Below are 23,255 nucleotides of genomic sequence, written 5' to 3'. Positions count from 1 at the left end.
AAAATCAGAGCTCATTGGATAGACCGTATGAGGCCTTGCCTTGAAGGGCCAACCCGGGAATGAGAGGGACGGTCCCCGAGAATGGGGACTTTCGGTCCAATCTATGGGATGGGGGCGGGGTCTGGGCCCGACTCCGCCCCACGTGGTGAGGACTGTCAGCTCTGAGTGTGCCTGCCTCCGTAGGGCACCACTCACTTCTCACCATGGACCCAGCTCAGGCTGCCGAGACGTCCGGGGCAGTGGCCGAAAAAATGTTGCTCTACCGAAAGGATGAGAGTGGATGGAAGACGTGTAGGAGCGGCGTGAGTGATGGGGCCCCTGGGGACCGGACAGTCGGACTTGGGGCGGTACCAACTGAGAACTTAGATTCTTCGCTTTTTCTCCTTCCTCCATCCCGCTGGCACAGTGTATTCTCCCTCTAAATCTATGTTTCCTTGGGGGACGGTGCTCTGCTCACCCTTCTTGCCAGCTCCCTCTTTCTTCCCCCGCCTCTTCCGGGCCTCTGCGCTCTTCTCACAGCCTTAGTACTTGTTCTAGTCTTTGCTCCTTCTACCCAAAACAAAGGATTTTCCCCTCCTCAGACGTTCTATCTACTCCATGATGCCTCCGTACCCTCTCGAGTCTCATTAGCACACACACCCAGCCTCCACCTTCCTCAATCACACAATCGCTTTGAGTCCCATCATGCCTGAAAATTTCCAAGAGTTCTAATATCCACTCTCCCCCAATGGAATCTCAGAACTCAAAACTGCTCTAGATGAATCAAGCCGAAAATTCAGAGCTCCCACATAAAAGAGGATTTTATTCTCAGAAATCGTAAACAGAAATTTTCATTCAACCAATGTTAACAAGTCACCTACATTGAGTTAGACAGAGGAGATATAAAGATAGGTAGGTTATGACTATGTTTCCCTGAAAATGCATAAGCCTTGCTTGGGTGGTAAATAAACGGTTTCACTTCTTGAAAAATCTGAATTTTAATAGAGGCTCTAAATTGTGTAAAGTTTTTTTTTTGTTTGTAAAGCACCTGAGAGGGTGATGTAATTTGAAAATTCCAATGACATTTTAAGTCAGATTGAGACTTCCTTATCAAGTGTTTTTTCTCTTCAATAATTGTGTTAACAGAAAGGAGTTACAATTTCTTGGAGGCCTTCTACGGAGTTTCCTGGGAACCTGTAAGTTAATGTGTTTCTTTGAACTACAGAAGATGCTGAGTCTTTATCGCTAAAATCCTACACACTTACTAAATTCCGTAGGATAATACAAGGACCTCTTGAGGTCAGTCCATCAGGACTATTTTTCTGGAAATTAATTTGAAACAACTCATTTTCATCAAATTCAAATGGAATGTGGAAACACAGATGGGTTATATACAGACATAAGGGGAAGTGGGCTGATAAGCTTTTGATTTTCCTCTCAGTTATCACTCAATGATTCATTAAATCAAGAAGCATTTGTTAAGTGCATCATTAGGAAGTATTTATTAATGAACACAATTCTGGGAGTACAAAGACCATTGATAATGGCTTCTCTGTTCACTCTATATTTATCAAATAAATGAATAACAATTTCTCCAAAGATGAGTTGTAATACCTCAGTGCCAATTTTTCTTCCTCTCCTCCTCCCAGGTACAAAGGAGAGGGAATCATATATGGCATCCCTGAAGAGGTTTGGAAATTCTTAGCCCCGGCAGATAATGGACTACGGGCAAAATGGGATGATAACGTGAAAGACTTACAAGTTCTTGAATTGATCAAAGATGTAAGCCACCTTAAATACAATATTAATCATGATAATCCCTGTGTGCTCAGTGATAGAAGGCCAACTTTGGAGTCGGGAATATTGGGTTGAAGTCCTGTCTTTGACATATGATGGCTATCATTTAACCTCTTAGTTCCCCAGACATCTTTCCAAGATTCAAGTTACCGGCAAATTGATGATTTGTATCAGTGAAAGGAACTTTTTTTTTTTTTTTTTAATTTAATAGCCTTTTATTTACAGGATATATACATGGGTAACTTTACAGAATTAACAATTGCCAAACCTCTTGTTCCAATTTTTCACCTCTTACCCCCCCCACCCCCTCCCCTAAATGGCAGGATGACCAGTAGATGTTAAATATATTAAAATATAACTTAGATACACAATAAGTATACATGACCAAAACATTATTTTGCTGTACAAAAAGAATCAGACTCTGAATTATTATACAATTAGCTTGTGAAGGAAGTCAAAAATGCAGGTGTGCATAAATATAGGGATTGGGAATTCAATGTAATGGTTTTTAGTCATCTCCCAGAGTTCTTTTTCTGGGTATAGCTAGTTCAGTTCATTACTGCTCCATTAGAAATGACTTGGTTGATCTCGTTGCTGAGGATGGCCTGATCCATCAGAACTGGTCATCATCTAGTATTGTTGTTGAAGTATATAATGATCTCCTGGTCCTGCTCATTTCACTCAGCATCAGTTCATGTAAGTCTCTCCAGGCCTAGTGAAAGGAATTTTCACACCAGGATTAATTCACAGGAATGAAATCATAGGTCCAAATCACATAGTAATTTAATTATTACCTCTTTACATATTGGTTATAGAATATTATAGTGATAAAAGTTAGAAGGAAGCACTAAGTATGAGAAATACATTCAATTAGGAGTCAGAAGACCTACTTTGTTTCTGCCATTTATTTGCTATGTGACCCTGAGCAAGTCTCAGGTTTATTTATAAAATAAGGTGATTGGATTGGTTGATCCCCAAGTTTCCTTCCAGCTCTAACATTTCATGACTGCTTGTCATGATGGCCCTATAATGTTTTGAAAAGCATGACATGGATGGTTGACCTCATGACATAATAAAGTATTAATTATTCCTGGTAGTTAGACCTGGAAGGTCTGGAAGATCATCTAGCTCAAAAGTTTTTAAACTTTTTTTTTTAGATCCCTTTGGCCATAGAGACCCCTTTCCAGAATGCTACTTTTAAATCATTGGCAGAAATGCTAAATATCATTTAGAGGAAAATAAAAATAAAAATGACATTTTTTTCTTCTTTTAAGTTCACCAGCTTCCTGAAATCTATCCATACATTCCAGCTAAGGATCACAATCTAGTTGAATTCTCTCTCTTTTCTAATATGTGAAATCAGTGGATTACATTAGACACTAGCTCTTATATTTGATATTGTTTGATTTGTCCAGACTTCTGGGTTTTAAGTTGAAAGGATCATGATGAAAAAAGAGGTGGGGGAATCATAATGGGAACACCAAGCCTCACTCATTTAATACTGTATTTTGGCTATGTCCTCTACCCTCCTCTCTTTACCCTAAACAAGATAGGTGCAGTATTAGGTAACTAAGTAACTAGTTTGCTATTTCCTAGTAGAATAGTAACTACCTTGATTAGTGTGGTTACTGGCTTTATTGCCACTCCTTTCCTTGATCCTATGATTACTAATGTGGGTGGTTTGGAAGATTTCCTTGGTCCTTTTATTTAATCTTTTAATTTTCTTTTGATTCCCATATTTGTACTTCCTAATTTCTTCTCAGCTGCAATTTTTCCATCAGGGATGTTTAAAAATCCAGAATATTTAAAATTGACCAGACTGGTAATGAAATGTGCAATCTATATCCTGACAGAGGCAGAATGAGATTTACTAATTTTTACACACAGTCAATAAAAAAAAAATTGGTTTTGCTTGACTTTAGAATATCTATTTTAAGGATTTTTTTTTTAGCTTTCTCTTTTTTAGTGGGATTGAGGAGATGGAAGAGAAAGAACATAAGTTTCTCTTAAAAGCTAATTTTTTAAGAAATAGAGAGCTTGAGAGTTGCTACACATGTGAAATATTGCACACGGTTTCAGATCAGGTATTGTTAGTTTTGTTTAATTGTTTTACTTTGTTTCAAGAGACTTCTCGTAGGCAGGAAGTAATGTTTGAAAATGTCTGTAATATAAAAATAAAACACATCAAACTTAAACAAAATATAAGAGCACCCTGATCCTGGTTCTCAGAATTCCATTCATTCAGTGGACTACTATGTAGATAACATGCGGAAGGCACATCAAGGATAAATGAGGCATTCTGACCTCATGACATTTTTTGTTGTTGTTGTTTAATCATTTCAGTCCTATCCAACTCATGTAATTTTCTTGTCAAGGATACTGAAGGGGTTTACTATTTTCTTCTCTGACTCATTTTTATAAATGAGGCACTGAAGCAAACAAACAGGGTTAGATGACTTGCTCAGGGTCACACAAATAGTAATTGTCTGAAACCAGATTCGATTTTAAGAAGAGATTTTAATGACCCTCAGTCCAGATCTTTATCCACTGAACCACATACTTGTCTCTTGTCACTTTAACTATTTTGTGGCATTTGAATACAACAGAAATTCTTAATGTCTTTCAGTACTTTGTAAGGCAACATAATTTTCCTGGATTGAGTTCCCATCATTGATGTGACCCTTTGGTCTGATTTCCCCATAGACTGGCTTAAGGTCTCAGGGGAGATTACTTAAATTTTCTCTACTTTACTTTTTTGTAAAGCTAGGATGCCTTTTTTTCCTTAAGTATATGAGAAATAATTAAATCAGGTGAAAGCGTTTATGCAAGTGTAACAATAATAACGAAGTATTTATATCGTTATAGTTTGCAAACTGTTTTGTGTATTGACTCATTTGATCCTTATACCAATCTTACATGCTAAGTGCTCTTATTGTTCCCATTTTACAGATGAGGAAACTGAGACAAGGTCATATAGTTAGCATGTTACCAACCAAGATAGGAATTGAATTGATCTTCCTGCCTCCTGTCCTTTACTGTATCTTCTGAGCTACCTTACTTGATGAATAAGCTTGACTTGATTTTATGTAACCTCTTTTCACATGTTGTTATGTTCTTGTGGACAGAGTGGTGAGATATAAATTATTTTTAATAGAAAATACAACATTTTGGGAAGATCCTGTAATCCTAAAACAATATTCTTATATGAAACCATTATTGGCTGTGTTCTATGTTCTATGAGCATTAATTTTTTTTTAATTTCTTTTTGATGATAAAATCACATAATTTTAGAGCTAAAAGGACCTTGGAAATCAAGAGAATTTGGGATTCAGGAACCCTGCATTCTGAGTTCTGGCCTTGCCACAAAAGGGCAAGCCATTCTATCCTTTTGGTTCTTCTATAAAATGAGGAAACATTCATATTGAAGTGAAAAAATAGAATTTGGACCCAGACTCTGCCACAAATAACTTGTGTGACTTTCTTTTTATCTTTCTGAGTCTCAGTTTCCTCTTTCATAAAGTGGGTTGGACTCAATGACCTCTAAGGTCTCTTCTAGCTCTCAATCTGTGATTCCAAGATAATGAGAGTCAATGACCTCAAAAGTTATAGAATCCTAGTTATGGAGCTTGAAAGAACCTTATAAACTTTTGAATGCAAAGTATTCATTTACAGATGGGGAAAGTGAGGCCCCAAAAAAGTGCCCTATTAAAGGTCACCCAGCTACTGAGTGGCAGAGCCAAGATTTAAAGTCAGAGCTTCCTAATTCCAAGTACTAATGCCCCATCTCCTGGATTGAACTACTATACCCCTAAAACTATCTTTCCCATCCATCCAAGCCAGAAGTGCTGAGCATTTGGTACTGCCTCCTCTTACAGATAAGAAAAGTAAGGTCAAAAGAAGTGACTTATCTTTTCTAAGGTCACACAGGCATTCCCTGAAAGGAATTAAACTCCATTTCTCCTGAGTACCAGATTAGTGCTTTTTATACTTTAAATTTTACCTCAATAGCAAGCAGTAGGTAATTTAAAGAAAGAGCTTCATCATAACTGTAAAGGATGTCAACTTCATTTACTCCAAAATCCAAGGAAATCTGGGATGGCAAATAGGTTTAAAAAAAAAGGAACAATCATTTATGGTCCTTTAAGATTTGTAGACTGCTTTATAAACATTTTCTCATTTTGTTCCCACCACAACCCTGAGAGATAGATAGTAGTATTATCCCCATTTTACAGGAGAGAGGTTAAATGACTTGCCTGGGATTACAGACCTAATAAGTGTCTGAGGCTATTTTTGAACTCATGTCTCCTTGAACCACTTATCTGTCTAGGTATACTAGGTTTCACTGAAATAGAATTATTCATATTATCCTTTTAAAAATGATGTCACTCAAAAGAGCTAGGCTAATCCCAAGCCAATAGGAAATAACAGGAGGATCTTCTCATTGTAGAGAAATAGTACAGTTTGGTAGAAAGATGACAGACCGCTAAATGGAATTCAACCAGAGATACCTCACTTGACCTGTCTGATCCTTAGCTTTTCATCTATGAAAATATGATGATATCTGTACCTTCCTTATCCTTGCCTGATACCCAATGATTTTAACGAAAATTAAGTACCAAAAAAAAAAAAAAATATTAATACTGTAGTCTGTATTTAGTTTTCAGTCTGCCAGAATCAATTTTATTTAATTTGACCTTGATCAACCCACATCCAAATCATTTATAAAAGATAGATTCCAAAATGACATAGTCATCCATGTCCTCAGACAAGAATTTGTCTGAAAATATATTAGGTAACATTTAGAGGGATTTTTAATAAGGAAAAGATAGTCTTAACATTTCATCAGATTTCTCTTGGAACACTCCTTCTGAATAATCTATAGAGATCCTGCCAGAAATCTCTGTAGGGAAATCTAACTGAATAGACCAAGCAAGTGGTCTTCTGTTGAAAGCACTTTCCTTTGGATGAGTTTCAGTTGTTTCAGGGTTGGAGAAGGCTGGGATCTTCTCTAGCTTACCATCTTTTATCCGTTTCTGTAAGAAGGGCTTTTTTGTCTTCAACTCACCATCCACCTTTCCAATGAGTTTTCCTAAAGTCTGGAAAAGCTTTAAGGAAAAATAGTTTTTCTTTATATTTTCAATTTTACCATACAGATTTTAAATTTAGTTTTATATGTATGTAACATGCATGATGCTTAGAAAGCAGGTTTTCTTTATAGATGTGAAAGTTTACTGCTATTTGCTGTGGCTGTCCTCATTTTGTTTCATTTTTTTTCTCCTTTCTAGGATTCTCTTAATTATTACTTAATCTCTTTTCCCCTTCCCCCAACAAGAAATAAAATATAAAATATTTTTTCTGGTTGAAAAAAGCAAAAAGAACTCACAGGAAAAAAAAAAAAAAGATATCCACCAAAGAACAATTTTTCCCCAGAGACTGTAGAGCCTCAGTCATATATAGGGAAACATGAGATGAGGCTCTCAGCAGCCATTGCTTTCAGTTATTCCCCAAGTTCCCACCAGTGACATTGGTGCTACTCCCTGTTAATTTCTTCTTTGGTAGTCTCTTTTTTAAGAAATGTCTCATTTTGTTGTTATTTCATTGCTATTTTTCCTAAAGCATAACACTAACCTTATGCTACCTTTTTTTTTCATGATAAAGTTGAAAGAACAATAGCATTGAAATCCCAGGACTTGAGTTAGAATACTGTTTCTATTGCTGAGTATTTATGTGACTGTAGTCTAATCACTTCACTTTAATTTTTCTGGGCCTGATTTTTTTTCATTTATAAAATGAAGAGGTTAGTCTAGGTCAGTGGAATCAAATTCAAATAGAAATGGGGGCCCCTAAACTATGCATAAAAGATCTCTGCATACCATATGTTGATTTAATTTTAAAATGTAAATTTAACCCATGGTTTATTATATTTTTATTTATTTTGTTAAATATTTCCAGGTTACATTTTAATCTGATTTGAGTTGCACTCAGTGCACTCAGCCCACTGTTGTGGGCTGCATTTGACCCATGAACTTCATGTTTCACATTTCTTGACTAGATGATCTCTAAGATTTCTTCCAGCTCTAGAACTATAACTTAAGAGCTCTGTTAGGATATAACTATGTTTAAAAAAAAAAAAAAAAAGAATCAAGGAGATTTTATTATTGAAAGGGTAATATACAGATACATTTTTTTCATAAATTTGACAGGATCTTTTCATAATCAGAACAATCACACCATCAGCTGCCATGAAACTTATTTCTCCTAGAGACTTCGTAGACCTGGTACTAGTCAAGAAATATGATGATGGGACTATATCTTCTAATGGTGAGCTGTAGTTTTGTGTTTTGTTTTGTTTTTTCATTTCAGGGTATATGTTTTGTTGTTTGAGCTCTCACCACTACTGCATAGCTGTCTTTGTGGAGGTGGGAGAAGGGGAGAAATTTCCATTTCCCATCTCCTCTACACCAACTAGTTCCAACCTTTTCTTTTCTTTCAGTTTTACTTCCTTTCGTTTCCTATCCCACCCCTCTCTAAGCAGATGATATCCCTTATTGTTCTTTTAATTTACAAAAGAGAATAAATTCTTTGGGGCCTTCCTCATCCATATTTTGACTTAGATCATTTTCTAGGGACCCCTTCTCCTAAGTAGGGATGCAGAGAGAGAGGATTTCAATGAGAGAAATCAGAGCACATAATTTTTGATTTAGGAGTTTACTTTTATTTTTAGTTCATGGTTTCATTTATAGTCACTTCTTTAAGTTTAGAAACCTAGTAGAGCTGATATTTTCCATGACGCCAAAACTCATTTTGAATAATCCTGATCCTGGAATTTATTAGAGACTAAGACAAATAATGAGTAGCATAAGCCTGTAATAATGAATAGCATAAAATGATGTAACATAAATATCCAACAAAGATACAATACCTCATCTCTTTTTTTGCCTTTTGAACTTTCTTGCTGATTATATTTTCTGCTTATAAAATTTTGCTTCTGCATTGTCTCATGTCTGTATTCTCACTTCATTTCTGCCTCCATTCTATGACCACTAGAACCATAACATCAGAGACACATTAAATATCATAAGTGGAATGGGTGGTTGATGCCAGAGAATATGAGAACTTTACATTGGGCTTGTTGTCATTCAGTCAGAATTATATAAGCTGCAGAGTTACAGTATCTCAGGGTTAAGTGGACCTTATTCTACCCTTCTGCTATTTCTTATTATAGTTCATGAGGTCCGCGAGGAAACCCTGGGAATTTTGCTTTTCTAGCATTAAGTGTTTATTTTGAAGGCCCTAGCTGGAAATTATTTCTACACTATCTAAAAAGCTCATTATTTTGAAGGTGATTTGGTTTAGACAGTCATGGATCTGGGATCCTAGTTTTATTGTTTACTACTTATGTAATTTGGGGCAAGGTATTTCATCTCTCTTGTCCTCAATTCCCTCATCTTTAAAATGAGAAGTGGGGGGAGGAAGAAGGGAACAAGCATTTTTTAAGTATGCTAAGCACTTTTCAAATATTATCTCATTTGCTCCTCACATTAATCCTGTAAAACAGGAACTATTGTTAGCCCTATTTTACAGTTGAGAAAAGTGAGGCAGCTATAATTTAATTTACTCTCCTGGGTTCACACAATTAAGTGTCTGGAAGCCAAGTTTCAATTCAGGTCTTTCTGACTTCAATCCTTGTGTTCTAACTACCATTCCACTTACTACCTTTAGGTGACATTGTTAATGTTTCTTTCAGTTCTGTGATCCTATCATGTCTTTAAATGCTAATTTCTTATATGTGAGTTGTGTACTTATCCAGTCCTCCACAAATTCCTGTTCTGGGACCTGTTCATCCATTAAAAATGATTGAATTATTGAAGGTTATGCTGGAAGAACATAAGCTATGGAACTTTCCATTATGCTAAAAAAGTCTTCTAGAAAAGCATCTTCACACTTTCTACTTCTTTGCAGAACTGGAGAACTATAAGTATGGAACACTATGTAATTTCAGAATTTTTAATATGTTAGCTAGTTTTGCTTAATTTTTTTTTTTTTATTCTCTATTATAAGTTATTTCTCTCTAGGAGGAGATGTCCTCTCTAGACCTCAAACTAGAAAAAGAGATTTCTAATCTAAGAGAAAAAAGAAAAATACATTAGAAAATGTAGGTGACATAAAAACCAGAGATATCAATTGTTAAAAAAAAAAGAAAACTTTCTTAAGACCAGCCTAAACATAAAGAGATTCACTCACTTATAGATTGACCACCAACTGATGAGTTTTTTGACCAACTAAAACCATAAAACAAATAAAGATATAAAATGGAGCTTGATTCTGCTTTATCCTCTTTCAATTCTACAGTGAAGTAAAAGCAAAAATATAGTAAAATAATAGAAGGTGAGTCGGGAAGTGCTAAGACTCACAATTTTAAAAAATCTCTAAACATTAAATTAGTTGTTTGTTTTTCAAAATTTCATCCAGTGTCCCAGGTAACATATTACTGGAGGAAAATGAATCATATAAATATTGAGATTCTCACTATAAATGATGTCAAAGTAGAAAAAGCATAGGTTCTGTAGTCAGAATCCATAGATTGAAATCTGACCTCTGATGCTTACTACCCATTTCAACTTAGTTAAATTTCTTAACATCTCTAAGTTTCAATTTTTTCATCTTTATGATGGAAGAATAGCTATAAATCATCTCTTAGCTCTTTTCCAGCTTTAAATATATGATCCAATGATATATAAAACAAAAGAAAATTGTAGTTCAATGGAAGGTTCTCCTTGGAAAGCCCATTTCTAGCTCCCCAAAAACCTTTTTCCCCAAACCTAAGCAAGGGTTCCCTCTCACAGGTTGTCTTGAACACATACTTAGTGAATATGTTACAAGGAAGGGTTCTTTTTTAGAAATGCCTTGGACTAAGTAAACTGTAAGTTGTTCTCATCTCTGATATGAGTTGCTTTTATCAAGGATCCAAAAATAAAACAAATATCATTTCATGGAACATTTGATCATCTTGTATTGCAGCGCTCATGGTGTACATTTGTAAAACAAAAACAAAAAACCCCACTGTTTTGTTTTTAAAAAATAACAACAAGCATTTGATTCAATAACCTAAAATGTTACTTTAGAGACTGCTACAAGAGCCTCCTACACTAGTATGATTATAATGATGAAAATCGCTTTGTTGGAACCTTTGGTTATTAGTATTGAAGGAATCATTAAACTGAGAGATACAAGAATGTTTTTCTGGTCATGGAGGACCTTCTAGGGGAAGTTAAAAGGAGAGAAGTCTTCCCTCAAGGTGCTAAAGTTCCCCAGATGTATATATATTTGCAGAGGACATTGTGCTGGATGATGTTAAGCTCATAAACCTGGTAAATGAAATTTGCTAATCAATTAAATTCCACAAACATTAATAAATAACTACTATGCTTCAGGTAGTATGCTAGGTGCTTTCAAAAATGAAACCATTTTGGGCCTTAAAAACTTACATTCTTCTGAGTAGATATAACATTTACAAAGAGAAGTTAATATACTTATAAAATAAATGCAAAGTAACTTAAGGGGTGCAGAGGGCTAGGATAGAGAGCCCTGGCAACTGAGAGAATCAGAAAAGTGACCTTAAAAGGAGCTTTCATTTGAGCTCCCTCAAGAGCCAGAGATTGCAAAGGGTAAAGGTAAGAAAGGAAAACATCTCAGAGACACAGGAGAGAGCATTAAGTTAAGAAGTGAAGTGCTATGTAAGGAGAACATCAAATTGGCTAGAAGTCTACCATGTGAAGGTAAATAACAGAAAACAGATTTGTTAAAATGGGTTAGGCCCAGATTATGAAGGCCCTTCAGGGTCAAATAGAAATGATAATGTTTTGCTTCAGAGGCAATCAGAAACCACCAAAGCTATTTTAATGACAATCTATAAACAAATATTTATTAATCGCCTACTATATATCAGGAATTGTGCTAAGCTATGAATTTGCAAAAAGAGGTAAAAGATAGTCTCTTGCCTCAAAAAGTTTCCAAGATAATGGAGGATTCAACACAAGTATATATAATCTATATACAGGATAAACAGATAATAACAGACAGAAGGCACCAGAATTAAGATAAATTAGAGAAAGATTTCAGTAAATTAAGTGATGAATGTTAATTAAATACTTAATCTTTACCAAGAAGCTAGATGATTCCTGGGACTGGCGTCAAGAAGATCTAAGTTCAAATTTGGTCTCAGACACTAACTAGCTGTAAGACTGTAGGAAAGTCACTTAACATGTTTGCCATAATGTGCTGGAGAAGGAAATGGTAAATTATTCCTGTATTTTTGCCAAGAAAACCCAATATAGGGTCACAAAGTTGTCAGATATGACTATAAACTGAACAACAACAATGCTATGACCTGCAGGCCCAAATACATAAGACACCATCCTACTGCAAAACAACATTGCCTTTCTTTGAATCCCCAACCCTAAATAATTGCCAATTGACTAGCTGGTAGGGAGTATAGCGTAGAGTTAAATGGGTCACTAGAATATCAAAATTGGGGAGGAAATTGTAACAAAAGTAGTGGGGTTGATGGCCTGCATTGAAGGTCATGGAGAAGATAAAGAATAAGTCCGAGAGGCATTAAGCACAGGGAGAGATGGAATGATAGGAGATTATTATCAAATAAAGGTATTTCAGAGTTCTTATCTTGGAGGTTGAACTATATTGGGTGATAGCAAGAGCACAGGGTCAGAAGCCCCAGCTCTGCTTCATTACTACCTTGGTGACTTTGAACAGGTCACTTCCAAGTTCTGTGTTCAAGTTTCCTCAGCTGTAAGATTGGGGTTGGACAGGGGGAATGTCTATGTATAGATGATCTCTAAGAATTCTTCTAAGTCTCAGAGTCTCTGTTTCTGAACATATAGGAATTTAATCTGACAATGGTTACAAGTTCTTGACAGCCTTATTCTCATTTCTTCTCATATCTGTATCCTGAAATTCCCTTTCCATGGCATACTGTTCACATTTCCTACATATTAGTCCTAGGCAGCGTCCTTTGTCCCTGCTTCCCTTGACCCCTCCTTGTGGCATCTCATACAGTTAAATTTTCTGAATATTCTTAACACTAAATCAAGGTCAGTGACTACTCTTCTGTATTTTGTTTTCTAGCTACCTACGTAGACTATCCACCTTGTCCTCCACAATCCGGTTTTGTGAGAGGGTTTAATCATCCATGTGGTTGCTTTTGTGAACCTGTTCCAGGGTAAGAAAAAAATTTGTTGTCTTGTATACATAAACTCATTGCACCAATTTTTGTGTTGCAGGGAGGGAGTGTACAAGAACATATGCACACATGCATATAGTTAAGGTAGAATGATAGTTTTATATTAAAATAGGCAAAATTAAGAGATTTTTAAAATATGAAGTCAGGACTCACTTTGGAAATTTGGGTTATATTACTCAAAATAAATGAATAAATAATTTCCATTTATATAGTGCTTTAAGGTTTACATAGCACTTTTTTTGCAACAGTCCTATAAGGTTGATAATTTTGAATTTTGGACAGGACTTGTGATTTCAATGGTATGAGAAATAATGTATAAACTGAAAGCAAATTGATAATTTGCCACTGTTGTGTATTTCTACCACCCATGATTTTCAAAGAATTGAGACAAAGAAGTTAAAAAATATATCCAATCAGTGATAAAGCTAATAGTAAGAAGGAGGATTCTCAGTCCTTAATTTAGGTCATCTCTCCTTAATTAAACCTTGATCAGTTTATTCAGGTTGCCTGTTGTAGTGTGTAAAAGATGAAATGACTAAGGGAACAAAGGTTTGAGCTTCTGAGCATATCGATTTATTAAGCAATGCATCCAATTGCATAACAAATTGAAATCAGTGGTCTTCCTCAGATTTGGCATGGGACAAATTGGTATGTATTAAAAACGATTACTCAAGTAAAACTAGACTACAAAATATGTAATCTAATTTCTAATTTGAGGAAAGATTAGGAACTTTCCAAGTCTGGAGGAAAACAAACAGGTACAATTCTCTGAAATGAGAAAAAAGAAATGTCCTGCTTCCCCTAAGTGACTATATTCAATCAAAGGAACACAGAAATAATAATTGATTATTATCAATAATAATCCCCTCCCCCCTTCAGTGAAGGGCTAGTTTTCAGATAAGACGCATGCATTGCTTGAAAGATATAATTGTGAGAAAACTCCTCTGTCTTTGGATCTGACCAGGTTTCTCGTGAGCTCAGTTAAGGATTTCGAAGCAGCAGAGAGAGGTGATGCAATTTAAATAATGCAATAAAGTTTTCTGACAATTTCCACAGTTGAATAAAGTTTTCTCACAAGACAGAAATTAGGCTAGACCCATAATTGAATAGAAACAGAACTGAGATAGCTCCAGAACTGAGTCACCAGATAAATCAATATCTTCACCCTATCACTTGCTGCTATTCTAAATCCCTTATGACTCAAGCTGGGACCAGCCCAAATAGCTGTGCCTGGTAACACCCAAAAATTGTTTTTTTATCTGAACTTGGGAGTGCTTGTTTACTTGAAGAAGAGAAGAAGGATTTTTAGGAGCATGGGAAATCTGAATCCCGGCTTGCCCAGGATCAAATGGTTAGAGAGCAACAGGACTGATCTATGAACCCAGAAACTGTGAACCTTGTGAGCCCAAAGTCAAGGGCCATTCTTTCCTCAAATCTTTATATCTTCTTTTTCCATGTGTAAACTACTCCCCCAGTTTTGGTCAGTGGGTATTGGTTATAGGAACTATTTTTACATGTAAATTGGAAATATAAAATACTGTAGAAATTTTTAAAAATAAAAGTAGTTTTAAAAATATACAGTTAAACAGTTACAAACTTTAAAGATATGATAGCTTCCACAGCCCCTAATGTGATGGAAAGAGCACTAGATGAGAAGAGAGAACTGAATTCTAATCCTAGCTCTGCCACTTACAAGGTGGGGTATCTCTTGAGATATCATCTCTGTTTTCTTAGTGCTGAAATAAAGGGGGAAAGTGTTTGTACTCAATGATCTTTGAAGTTTTGCTACTCAGCTAGGTGACTATAGTGCTCAGAGTGCTAGGCCTGGAGTAAGAAAAACATCTTCATAAGTTCAAATCCAGTCTTAGACACTTACTACTTTGTATGACCCTGGAAAGATCACCTAACCATTTGGCTAAGTTTTCTCATCCATAAAATGAACTATAGAAGGAAATAGCAAATCACTCCAGTTGCTTAAACCCTAGATAGGTCACAAAGAGTCAAACATGACTGAAAAACAACTGAACAATGCTCAAGATAGGAATAATTCTTTGTTTTCCTAATCTCAAGATCATTGACTTGGGTTCAGGGCTACTGGTTTCAAACACTTTTCGTGCTTTTTCTTTATGTTGACAAGATGTGTTGGCTGGGATTTTATGCCTTTCACGGTTTTTATTCTTGGGAGGTAGAGAGTTTGGGGAGCTACAAGAAGACGACACAACTATTTCTAGATGTAGTCATTCAATTAATAAGTTCATTTGACTTCCTTTATTCATGTTATCTTGCTTTAAAGACCTTAGAATATTTTTATGTATTATTATCCATAAGGATATTTCATTTTTATAGTCTATTAAGGTTTACAAAGAAATTTTCCAAAGCCCTATAGTAACTGTAAGTAGTATTTAATAGACTTTATAGAAAAGGAAAGTGAGGTGGAATGACAACTCCAGATTCCCACAGGTGTGATGTCAGGATCAGAACCAAGTCTCCTTGCTTCAAGTTCTACCACAGTGTCATTTCCATTTTGCCAGTAGAGAAAATGAGGCCCTAAAAGGCCAGATGGACTTTGATAAGACTCGATTTTGACTTCTTTCTTGTTCCTCTCCCCCTACCCTGAAAAATTTAATAACAGTGCCATGCACTAGAATCTGCATCTGTTCCATTTACCAAAATCTCATTTGGGGCATTCTTTGATACCACCAAGAATCATGTAATGAAACATATGCTTCATGACTTTTTTGTAAATAAAGTATTTTTGATATTTCACTAGTTGCATTAAAGAAGTTTAACAAGATATCAAACATGACATATTGATCCATTATATTGCGTGTTTACTCACAAAGTAAGTAATCTGGTCCACTACTGTAAAGTTACTACCCAAGAGTGAAAGACTACTTGTAGTATCCAACCCTATTATCATCAAACATTTTATCACTTAGGGTATGTAGAGCACTTGGCCAGGGACTAAGGATACATGATTCCTGCTTGTGGGGAGAGTGGGAGTGGGAGAGAAAAGGAGGCTTATGATCTTGGTGGAGAAAAAGGATGAATTACATTAAAACCCAAAAGCTCCTGCTATCTCTGATTCTTATTTGTTATCTGCTGTGTGATCTTGGTCAAATCACCTAATCTCTCAGATCTCCTGTCTCTTTAATAACTGTTCTTAAAGACTATTGATTTTGATTTCTGTACTTGAAAGAAATCATTTTGAGGTATAATGAAATATTAAATATGATTCTCATGGGACAATTAAGCTGTTTCCAATCAATTGTATTTTCAATGAGCTGATCTTAAGAGAAGTCAGTATTATTCAGTATATGCAGTTGTGCCATGATTTCTATTTGACTTAGTCTTCAGTGGTTTTTTAATTTGACTTACTTAAATTTATAAACCTCTAAAATATGTTGATTACTTATACTGCCTACCTCTTCAATTAAAGTCATTAAACATTTATCAAATATACTAAAGTTAGGCACATAAACACATCTACAACCCTTTCCCTCAATGAGCCTTCACTTTACAGATAAATAAGTAAAAAAATAATTTAAGAAGGGAGAAAGTACTATGTAGGGAGATTAAGAAAGACATGTTGAGGAAGGAAATCCCTTGGTTGTTTCCTTTTGCTCTGATTTTTCTCGCTCAATATGATTCATAAAGTATTGTGTATTAAAAATAAATAAACAGTACAATTTTTTTAAAAAAAGCAAATCCTGGCTTAGGTCTTTGAGGTAAAGCCTATAAGAGGCAAAGGTGATATATTCCAAACAAAAAAAACAAGGTATGAAAAAGACACCATTAGGGGCTATGCTTTCTTAGCAACAAGGTGTTCATAGTTGAAAATACAACTCGGTAGAACCCTATTCCAGTTTGCTCACACGCTTGCCCATTTATCTTCTATATGAGTCCTATTAAAACATTCACCTATTCAATTCCCCTAGGTTCTTTGAGGGGTAGATAATCTTTGCTACTCACAAATCAAATTAAAGCTCTATCCTTGGTTAATAAGAAGAGGTCCCCTTCTACTCTGTGGATTGATGTGAAAACACACCTACTTTACCATCTGGAAAAGCAGGAGTCCAGATGGTAAAGGACAGGGAAGGTATCATTCAAGTTTTCCAATTACAACATGCTTACACATTGACCCCTGGCGTAGTAATAAATGTAGGATGAATAATATGTCTTCAATAAAGAATTTTGTTGAAAAAAACAAGACTAGCCATGTCTGCATTAGGATTAGTCTGCCAAATTATTTCCTATCTGTCTATTTTGGATAGCATGAACAAAACTTAAATTATATATATGGAATGTATTGTTTGATTTTTTTTTAAGTTAAATATAAATGTTTATAGAAGAAATTATATAAATAATTAACGTGTTAAAAAGTCCCTGCTTTCTGAAAGATCTAAGTTTCAGTCCATTTTCTGGAACTGAAGCATTTAACTTGATTTATGATTACTGCTGCTCCTAAGAATAGCAAATTGGGGTTGGAGAATTAGGCAAAAGAAGAAAAGCAAGTTACAAAGAATCAGGGGAAGCAAGTAGGTAGACATCACAGATTTCGTTTAATATTTTTAAATTGTTTTCATAGGATAAAGGGATTAGTTTTATTGTTTAGCTCCAGAGATTAGGTGAGGATCAATGAGTAAAAGCTAAAATTTCAACTTACAATTTGGAAGAACTTCCTAAGAATCTGAACTAACCAAAAACTTGGGGTGCCTTGTGAGATAATAAGTATTTAAGAAAAGATTGTATAACATGTCCAAGATGTCATATCTTTTGAGTAGATGACTTTTTCTGCACAGTTCTAAAGCAAGATGTTATAATTCTATAACATACCCTATATTGCTCTTGCATATGTATCTATAGGATAATGGCATAACGCATTTCTTGATTTCACAGGGAGCCAAACAAGACCCACGTTGTCAGTTTCTTTCAGACTGACCTCAGTGGCTACCTTCCCCAGAACGTGGTGAACTCCTTTTTCCCTCACAGTATGGCTGAGTTTTACAATAATCTTCAAAAAGCAGTGAACAAACTTCAAGAATGACACTCTTCTCCATGGAAAAACATCCCATTTAACTCATTCAGAAACTGGAATTGTTGGGACACAAGTGACCTGGTAAATAGCAGAACTCTGATTGGGGTTTGCATTCTAAAAACCAACAAGCAAAGCAAACAAACCAACAAACAAACAAAACTAGAAGAAGAAAACGAAGCTATCCAACAAAGATTTCTTTCCTTGACACCAGCTAACATATTACCTTTTCTCTTCCACCTTCTCCATGGCCTTCACCCAAAAAAAAGGAAAACGGAAAGCAAAAGAAAAGGAAGCAGATTTTGTAAAGTTTTTTAATGAATAAGATATCTTGTCTTTGGCTTTATTGGCATTTATTTATGGATGATTCCTACACAGTCAATATGGAAGTAGTTTTGAATTTTGAATGAGAAAACATGGGTTCAAACTCTTGTTTTTGCCATTTACTATCTGTGTAATATTTTGTATCATTTAATCCTTCTGGGCCTCAGTTTCCTCTTCTATAAAATAAGGGAATTCAGCCTGCATGATATTTAAGACATCTTCCAGTTCTAAATGAACAATCCTAAGGATTAACTCTAATAGAATTTCATACTTCAATGATAATTACATTGATCAGATTATTTTTTTATGCACTGAGGAAATAGAAATTTTAGTTAAGATAGAAACGTAATTTAGGAATATAATGCACTATTCAGTAAGACAGACCCTATTTGGGTATGCAAGGGCTACCAAAGGTAAAATCTACCTGATTTTCAGATTTATTGGGATCTTGCTGTTTGATTTGTTAGATTTTTGTGTAATGCTTATATAGTCTTTTCCTCCTTTTGTATTTTAGTAGTTGGTTCTTTTTCCTATTTATAATTACCCTGTATTTGTCTTTATTGAACTTTAAGAAGCTTCTATAATACTTTTGAAAAAGCATTGAATCTAGTCATCTCTGAGGCTACAACTTCTCTACCTCTCTGAGAGTCCATTTCTCATTTGTAAAAATAGGAATAATAACACCTGTTTTAACTTAAAGATACAATGAGAATGTATTTGTAAGTACTTTATAACCTCGATATTTTCTAGCATGAGTATTTTATTTTGTCTCTTTTTTTGTCCAGATCTCCAGTTTGTGAACATTAATAAAGATCTTAAAGTTGGAAGGGACTTCAAATATCTAGTACAACCTCCCCTTAGAGTATGAATTCTATTAGCAACTAATGGTCAATCATTCTCTTTTGGAACCACATTAAAGTTAGAGAATTTATTACTTTCAGAGGAAATCCATTCTATTTCTGAGTAGCTTTAATTATGAAGAATTTTTTTTTCCTTGTTCTGTGCTGAATTTTACTTTTCAGTGACTTTGTAATTTTATTCTCTTTTGTTCTTCCAAGGAAACTTCTATCCCATGTCTCAGATTATTTTGTTATCTACAAACTTTATCAACACACTTATTTTGTGTTCATTGCCAACTTCTATGGGAAGTTACTTATGTTTAATTGATTGATCCTGTTCTATTATTATCCATTATTTGACTCTAACCCTTAACTTAATCGTGCAACCTCTGAAGAGTTATGTGGTCTGAGCCATATTTATAAAATGTTTCTGTTAAAATGTGGTCTCAGTTGAACTTGTAAATTGATTACAATGTCTTTTCTTATTCATGCACATATCTCATCCATAAAATTTAATTGTTGACTAAACCATTTCATAATGCTTAAAATGGAAAAGAGAGATTTAAGGTTGATGGTGTATGATAGCCTTCTCCATGTGTTTCAAAGTGTAGCACATGAATTAGGGTTTAGACTCAGGATGCACCAGAAAACAGCAGTAGATGTCTCAAAGAATAAAAGTTGCAAAAAAGCAAAACTTATTAACAATTAGAGCTACCCAAGGATAAAATGAGGTCTTTTAGGAAATGCTATGCTCCTCTCACTCTCTTTGAAGGGTCCAAGTGATAACTGAACACCCACTTGGGTTATGTCAGACAGGGAAGTCTTGTTCAAGTCAGGAGTGGACTAGATATGACCTCTGAGGAACCTTTCAACTGAAAGTTTGTGATATAAAATTTAGATGAAAAGTTAAAAGGATTAGTTAGACTTGTGATTTCACTGATGTGGGGAACTTCCAGATAAGGAAATATCCTTACCAATGAAGATCCACTACTTTTTAGCAATTGATAGTTTTAAGAGAGTTGCCCAGAGCACTGAGAAGTTAAGTGAATTGCCCATGATTACATAGTCGGCATATGTCACAGGAAGAACTTGAACCCCGTTCTTGCTGACTCTTGGAATAACTAGATAACATGCCTTTTATCTAGAGGAGTAGGTATATAAGGTGGGAAGGATTTAAAGTAATTGGTGTGATTCCCAACTTGTTGGTCTAATCAAGATGTAAAGAGATTATTAGCCTTGCTGAGGGGAACAGGCTGGAGAAGCTTGTGTGATTCTGTGTAGGTCTGTGATATAGCTCAAGTCTTTCACTTTTGTTTTAATGAGCTGAGAGTTGAATGATCATCTGCCTTTCCCCATGTCTTCACTTGAAAGTGATAGTTGCTTAATCTAAGCATTTCCGGGGTGAAGAATATGGATAATTGTGTTTGCACCATTAAAATTCTGCTTTTGTTCATTGTGACTATTTTTTTTTTCTTTCGTTGACACTATAGTCAATCATGGAGAAATCACTGAAGCACAAATCCCTGGGGCACTTCACTGGAGATGTCTCTCCAAACTGATATCAAGCCATGAATCCTTGTAATTTAGTTCCCTGCTTTGAATCTGTCTATGTGTTCTATTTCTTCCTTCTATCCACAAAGAGGACATGAGAAATGACATCGGATATGGAAACAAGAGCTCCTTGTCTACCAATTTAGTGAAGTCATTTATGTATGGGCTACTATTGTTCAGTAACCCTGTTTGTAGAAAACCAAATTCAATAAGCTTGTCAAAAAAGGGAAAAAAAGGCTTGTCTGGCATGACCAGTTCTATGACCATTTAAAAATATATTCAAGAAATCTGTTGAGGATTGAAATCACATTCACTGGCATATTTTCTTCATGCTTCATTCTCTACCTGTTGTAACATTTGCCTTTCTCTTGTCCCAAAATACTTCTATATCCATGATCATTCAAAGTTCAGCTCCACAATTCTATTTTCAAGTTCTTTCAGGATGTAGCATTATCACATTTAATAGCTACAACAATCCTGAGTTTATGCAGATAAGGAAGCTAGGGCTCAGAAAGATTTAACTTTTCAGAGGTCACTTGGCTTATAAAGGAGAATATTGGATCTGTCAGGTCAGTGCCCTTTTCATACTGTGTAACACCTTCCCTTCCCTATATCACCAGCATAGTAGTAGTATAGTACTAGTAGCTAATTAGTAGTAGCAGCTACATTTATATAGCAATTTAAGAATTGCATAGCACTTTACACATAAAATTACCTATTACTCTTTTGTAGATAAGAAAACTGAAGTAGGCAGAAATTAAATGATTTGCCCAGGGTCACATACCTAGTGTCTCAGGTAGAATTTGAACTCAGACCTTCATGACTCTGAGTTTAGCAATCTATCCACTGCCACCTAATTACCCAATCAGTTGCCAGGATTGGAATAGGAAACTAGCCCTCTAAGAGAGACAAATACAGGAATTGAGATAAAGTACTTTGAAATCACTGAATAAAATAGAAATATATTACTTTTAGCACATGTGCACACACACATATATTTCATCTGGACATAACGTCCTCAGCTGTAATGGGCTGAGGTTTGAGTTGATGCACTGAGGTCCCAAGTACATGAGGCTAAATAGTACATGATTGGATAAAGAATGGTCCCTGCCTGTATGTGCACGAATGTTTGTGGCAGCCCTTTTTGTAGTGGCTAGAAACTGGAAACTGAATGGATGTCCATCAGTTGGAGAATGGCTGAATAAATTGTGGTATATGAAAATTATGGAATATTGCTGTTCTGTAAGAAATGACCAACAGGATGATTTCAGAAAGGCCTGGAGAGACTTACACGAACTGATGCTGAGTGAAATGAGCAGGACCAGGAGATCATTATATACTTCAACAACAATACTAGATGATGACCAGTTCTGATGGATCAGGCCATCCTCAGCAACAAGATCAATCAAATCATTTCTAATGGAGCAGTAATGAACTGAACTAGCTATACCCAGAAAAAGAACTCTGGGAGATGACTAAAACCATTACATTGAATTCCCAATCCCTATATTTATGCACACCTGCATTTTTGATTTCCTTCACAAGCTAATTGTACAATATTTCAGAGTCTGATTCTTTTTGTACAGCAAAATAATGTTTTGGTCATGTATACTTATTGTGTATCTAAGTTATATTTTAATATATTTAACATCTACTGGTCATCCTGCCATTTAGGGAGGGTGGGGGTAAGAGGTGAAAAATTGGAACAAGAGGTTTGGCAATTGTTAATGCTGTAAAGTTACCATGTATATATCCTGTAAATAAAAGGCTATTAAATAAAAAAAAAAAAAAAAAAAAAAAGAATGGTCCCTGCCCACTCTCCGTGCAAGTCCTGATGGGTTGTATAGGAAATGACGATTTTGGTGGGTGGAGGCAGAGAGAGACAGGAAGAGAAGCTGGGAGAGATTGGGCCTGTGTCCATACTCCTAGCTGCTGGTCATGTGGCTGCTGGTCTAGCTAGTTTTTTGACTCAGCTCACACATTGCTATTGCCCATTCTCTTCCACCTCCGATCCTTCTTCACTGAGAATAAAGACTGACGATTTTCCCCTAACCTGAATTTCTGACTCTGGCTGATTTTAAAATATACTATCTTCACAATTAGCCTCTTCTTCCCCCTTTTTCCTGTTGATTCCTTTCAAGTGTATAAAGTCTTAAATCATATACAAAAACCTGCCATCAAGCAATCCCCATTTCCTCTTCTCACGTACTCTCATCATATAAACATGCCCTGATTTGCTTAGGAAATCCTCTCCATTGGTATCAGTGTTGTCTTCCAAACTTACACAACCCTCACAATCTCCTTCCCACACCAAATTTCCCATTGCTCTCCCCAGCCAAATTAAAATTACTTTAAAAGCAAAAAAAGGCTTTTGTTACACAACCCTCACAATCTCCTTCCCACACCAAATTTCCCATTGCTCTCCCCAGCCAAATTAAAATTACTTTAAAAGCAAAAAAAGGCTTTTGAA

At 35.5% G+C, this 23,255-nt stretch overlaps 1 protein-coding gene across 1 annotated transcript; it reads left to right on the top strand.

The window, feature by feature from the left end:
• On the top strand, window positions 1–20,693 carry STARD5 (StAR related lipid transfer domain containing 5). Its single transcript, XM_003755492.4, has 6 exons — window positions 1–302; window positions 1,126–1,175; window positions 1,629–1,761; window positions 7,980–8,097; window positions 12,922–13,015; window positions 17,936–20,693. The coding sequence occupies exons 1-6, from the start codon at window positions 204–206 to the stop codon at window positions 18,081–18,083; spliced, it is 642 nt and encodes a 213-aa protein (XP_003755540.1). The 5' UTR covers window positions 1–203; the 3' UTR covers window positions 18,084–20,693.
• Window positions 20,694–23,255: the final 2,562 nt, after the last annotated feature.

Source organism: Sarcophilus harrisii, chromosome 2 (genome assembly GCF_902635505.1).
Source record: "Sarcophilus harrisii chromosome 2, mSarHar1.11, whole genome shotgun sequence".
NCBI lineage: Eukaryota > Metazoa > Chordata > Mammalia > Dasyuromorphia > Dasyuridae > Sarcophilus > Sarcophilus harrisii.
The sequence above is the reverse complement of the archived record's forward strand: the minus strand, read 5'-3'. Positions and strand labels throughout refer to the sequence as shown.

Bases quoted from the DNA above. Each gene is read 5' to 3' on its own strand.
- STARD5 (XM_003755492.4), top strand. From the start codon at position 204: ATGGACCCAGCTCAGGCTGCCGAGACGTCCGGGGCAGTGGCCGAAAAA. The intron at 303-1,125 runs GTGAGTGATGGG...TTGTGTTAACAG, and splicing joins GGAAGACGTGTAGGAGCGGC to AAAGGAGTTACAATTTCTTG. The intron at 1,762-7,979 runs GTAAGCCACCTT...TAAATTTGACAG, and splicing joins TTCTTGAATTGATCAAAGAT to GATCTTTTCATAATCAGAAC.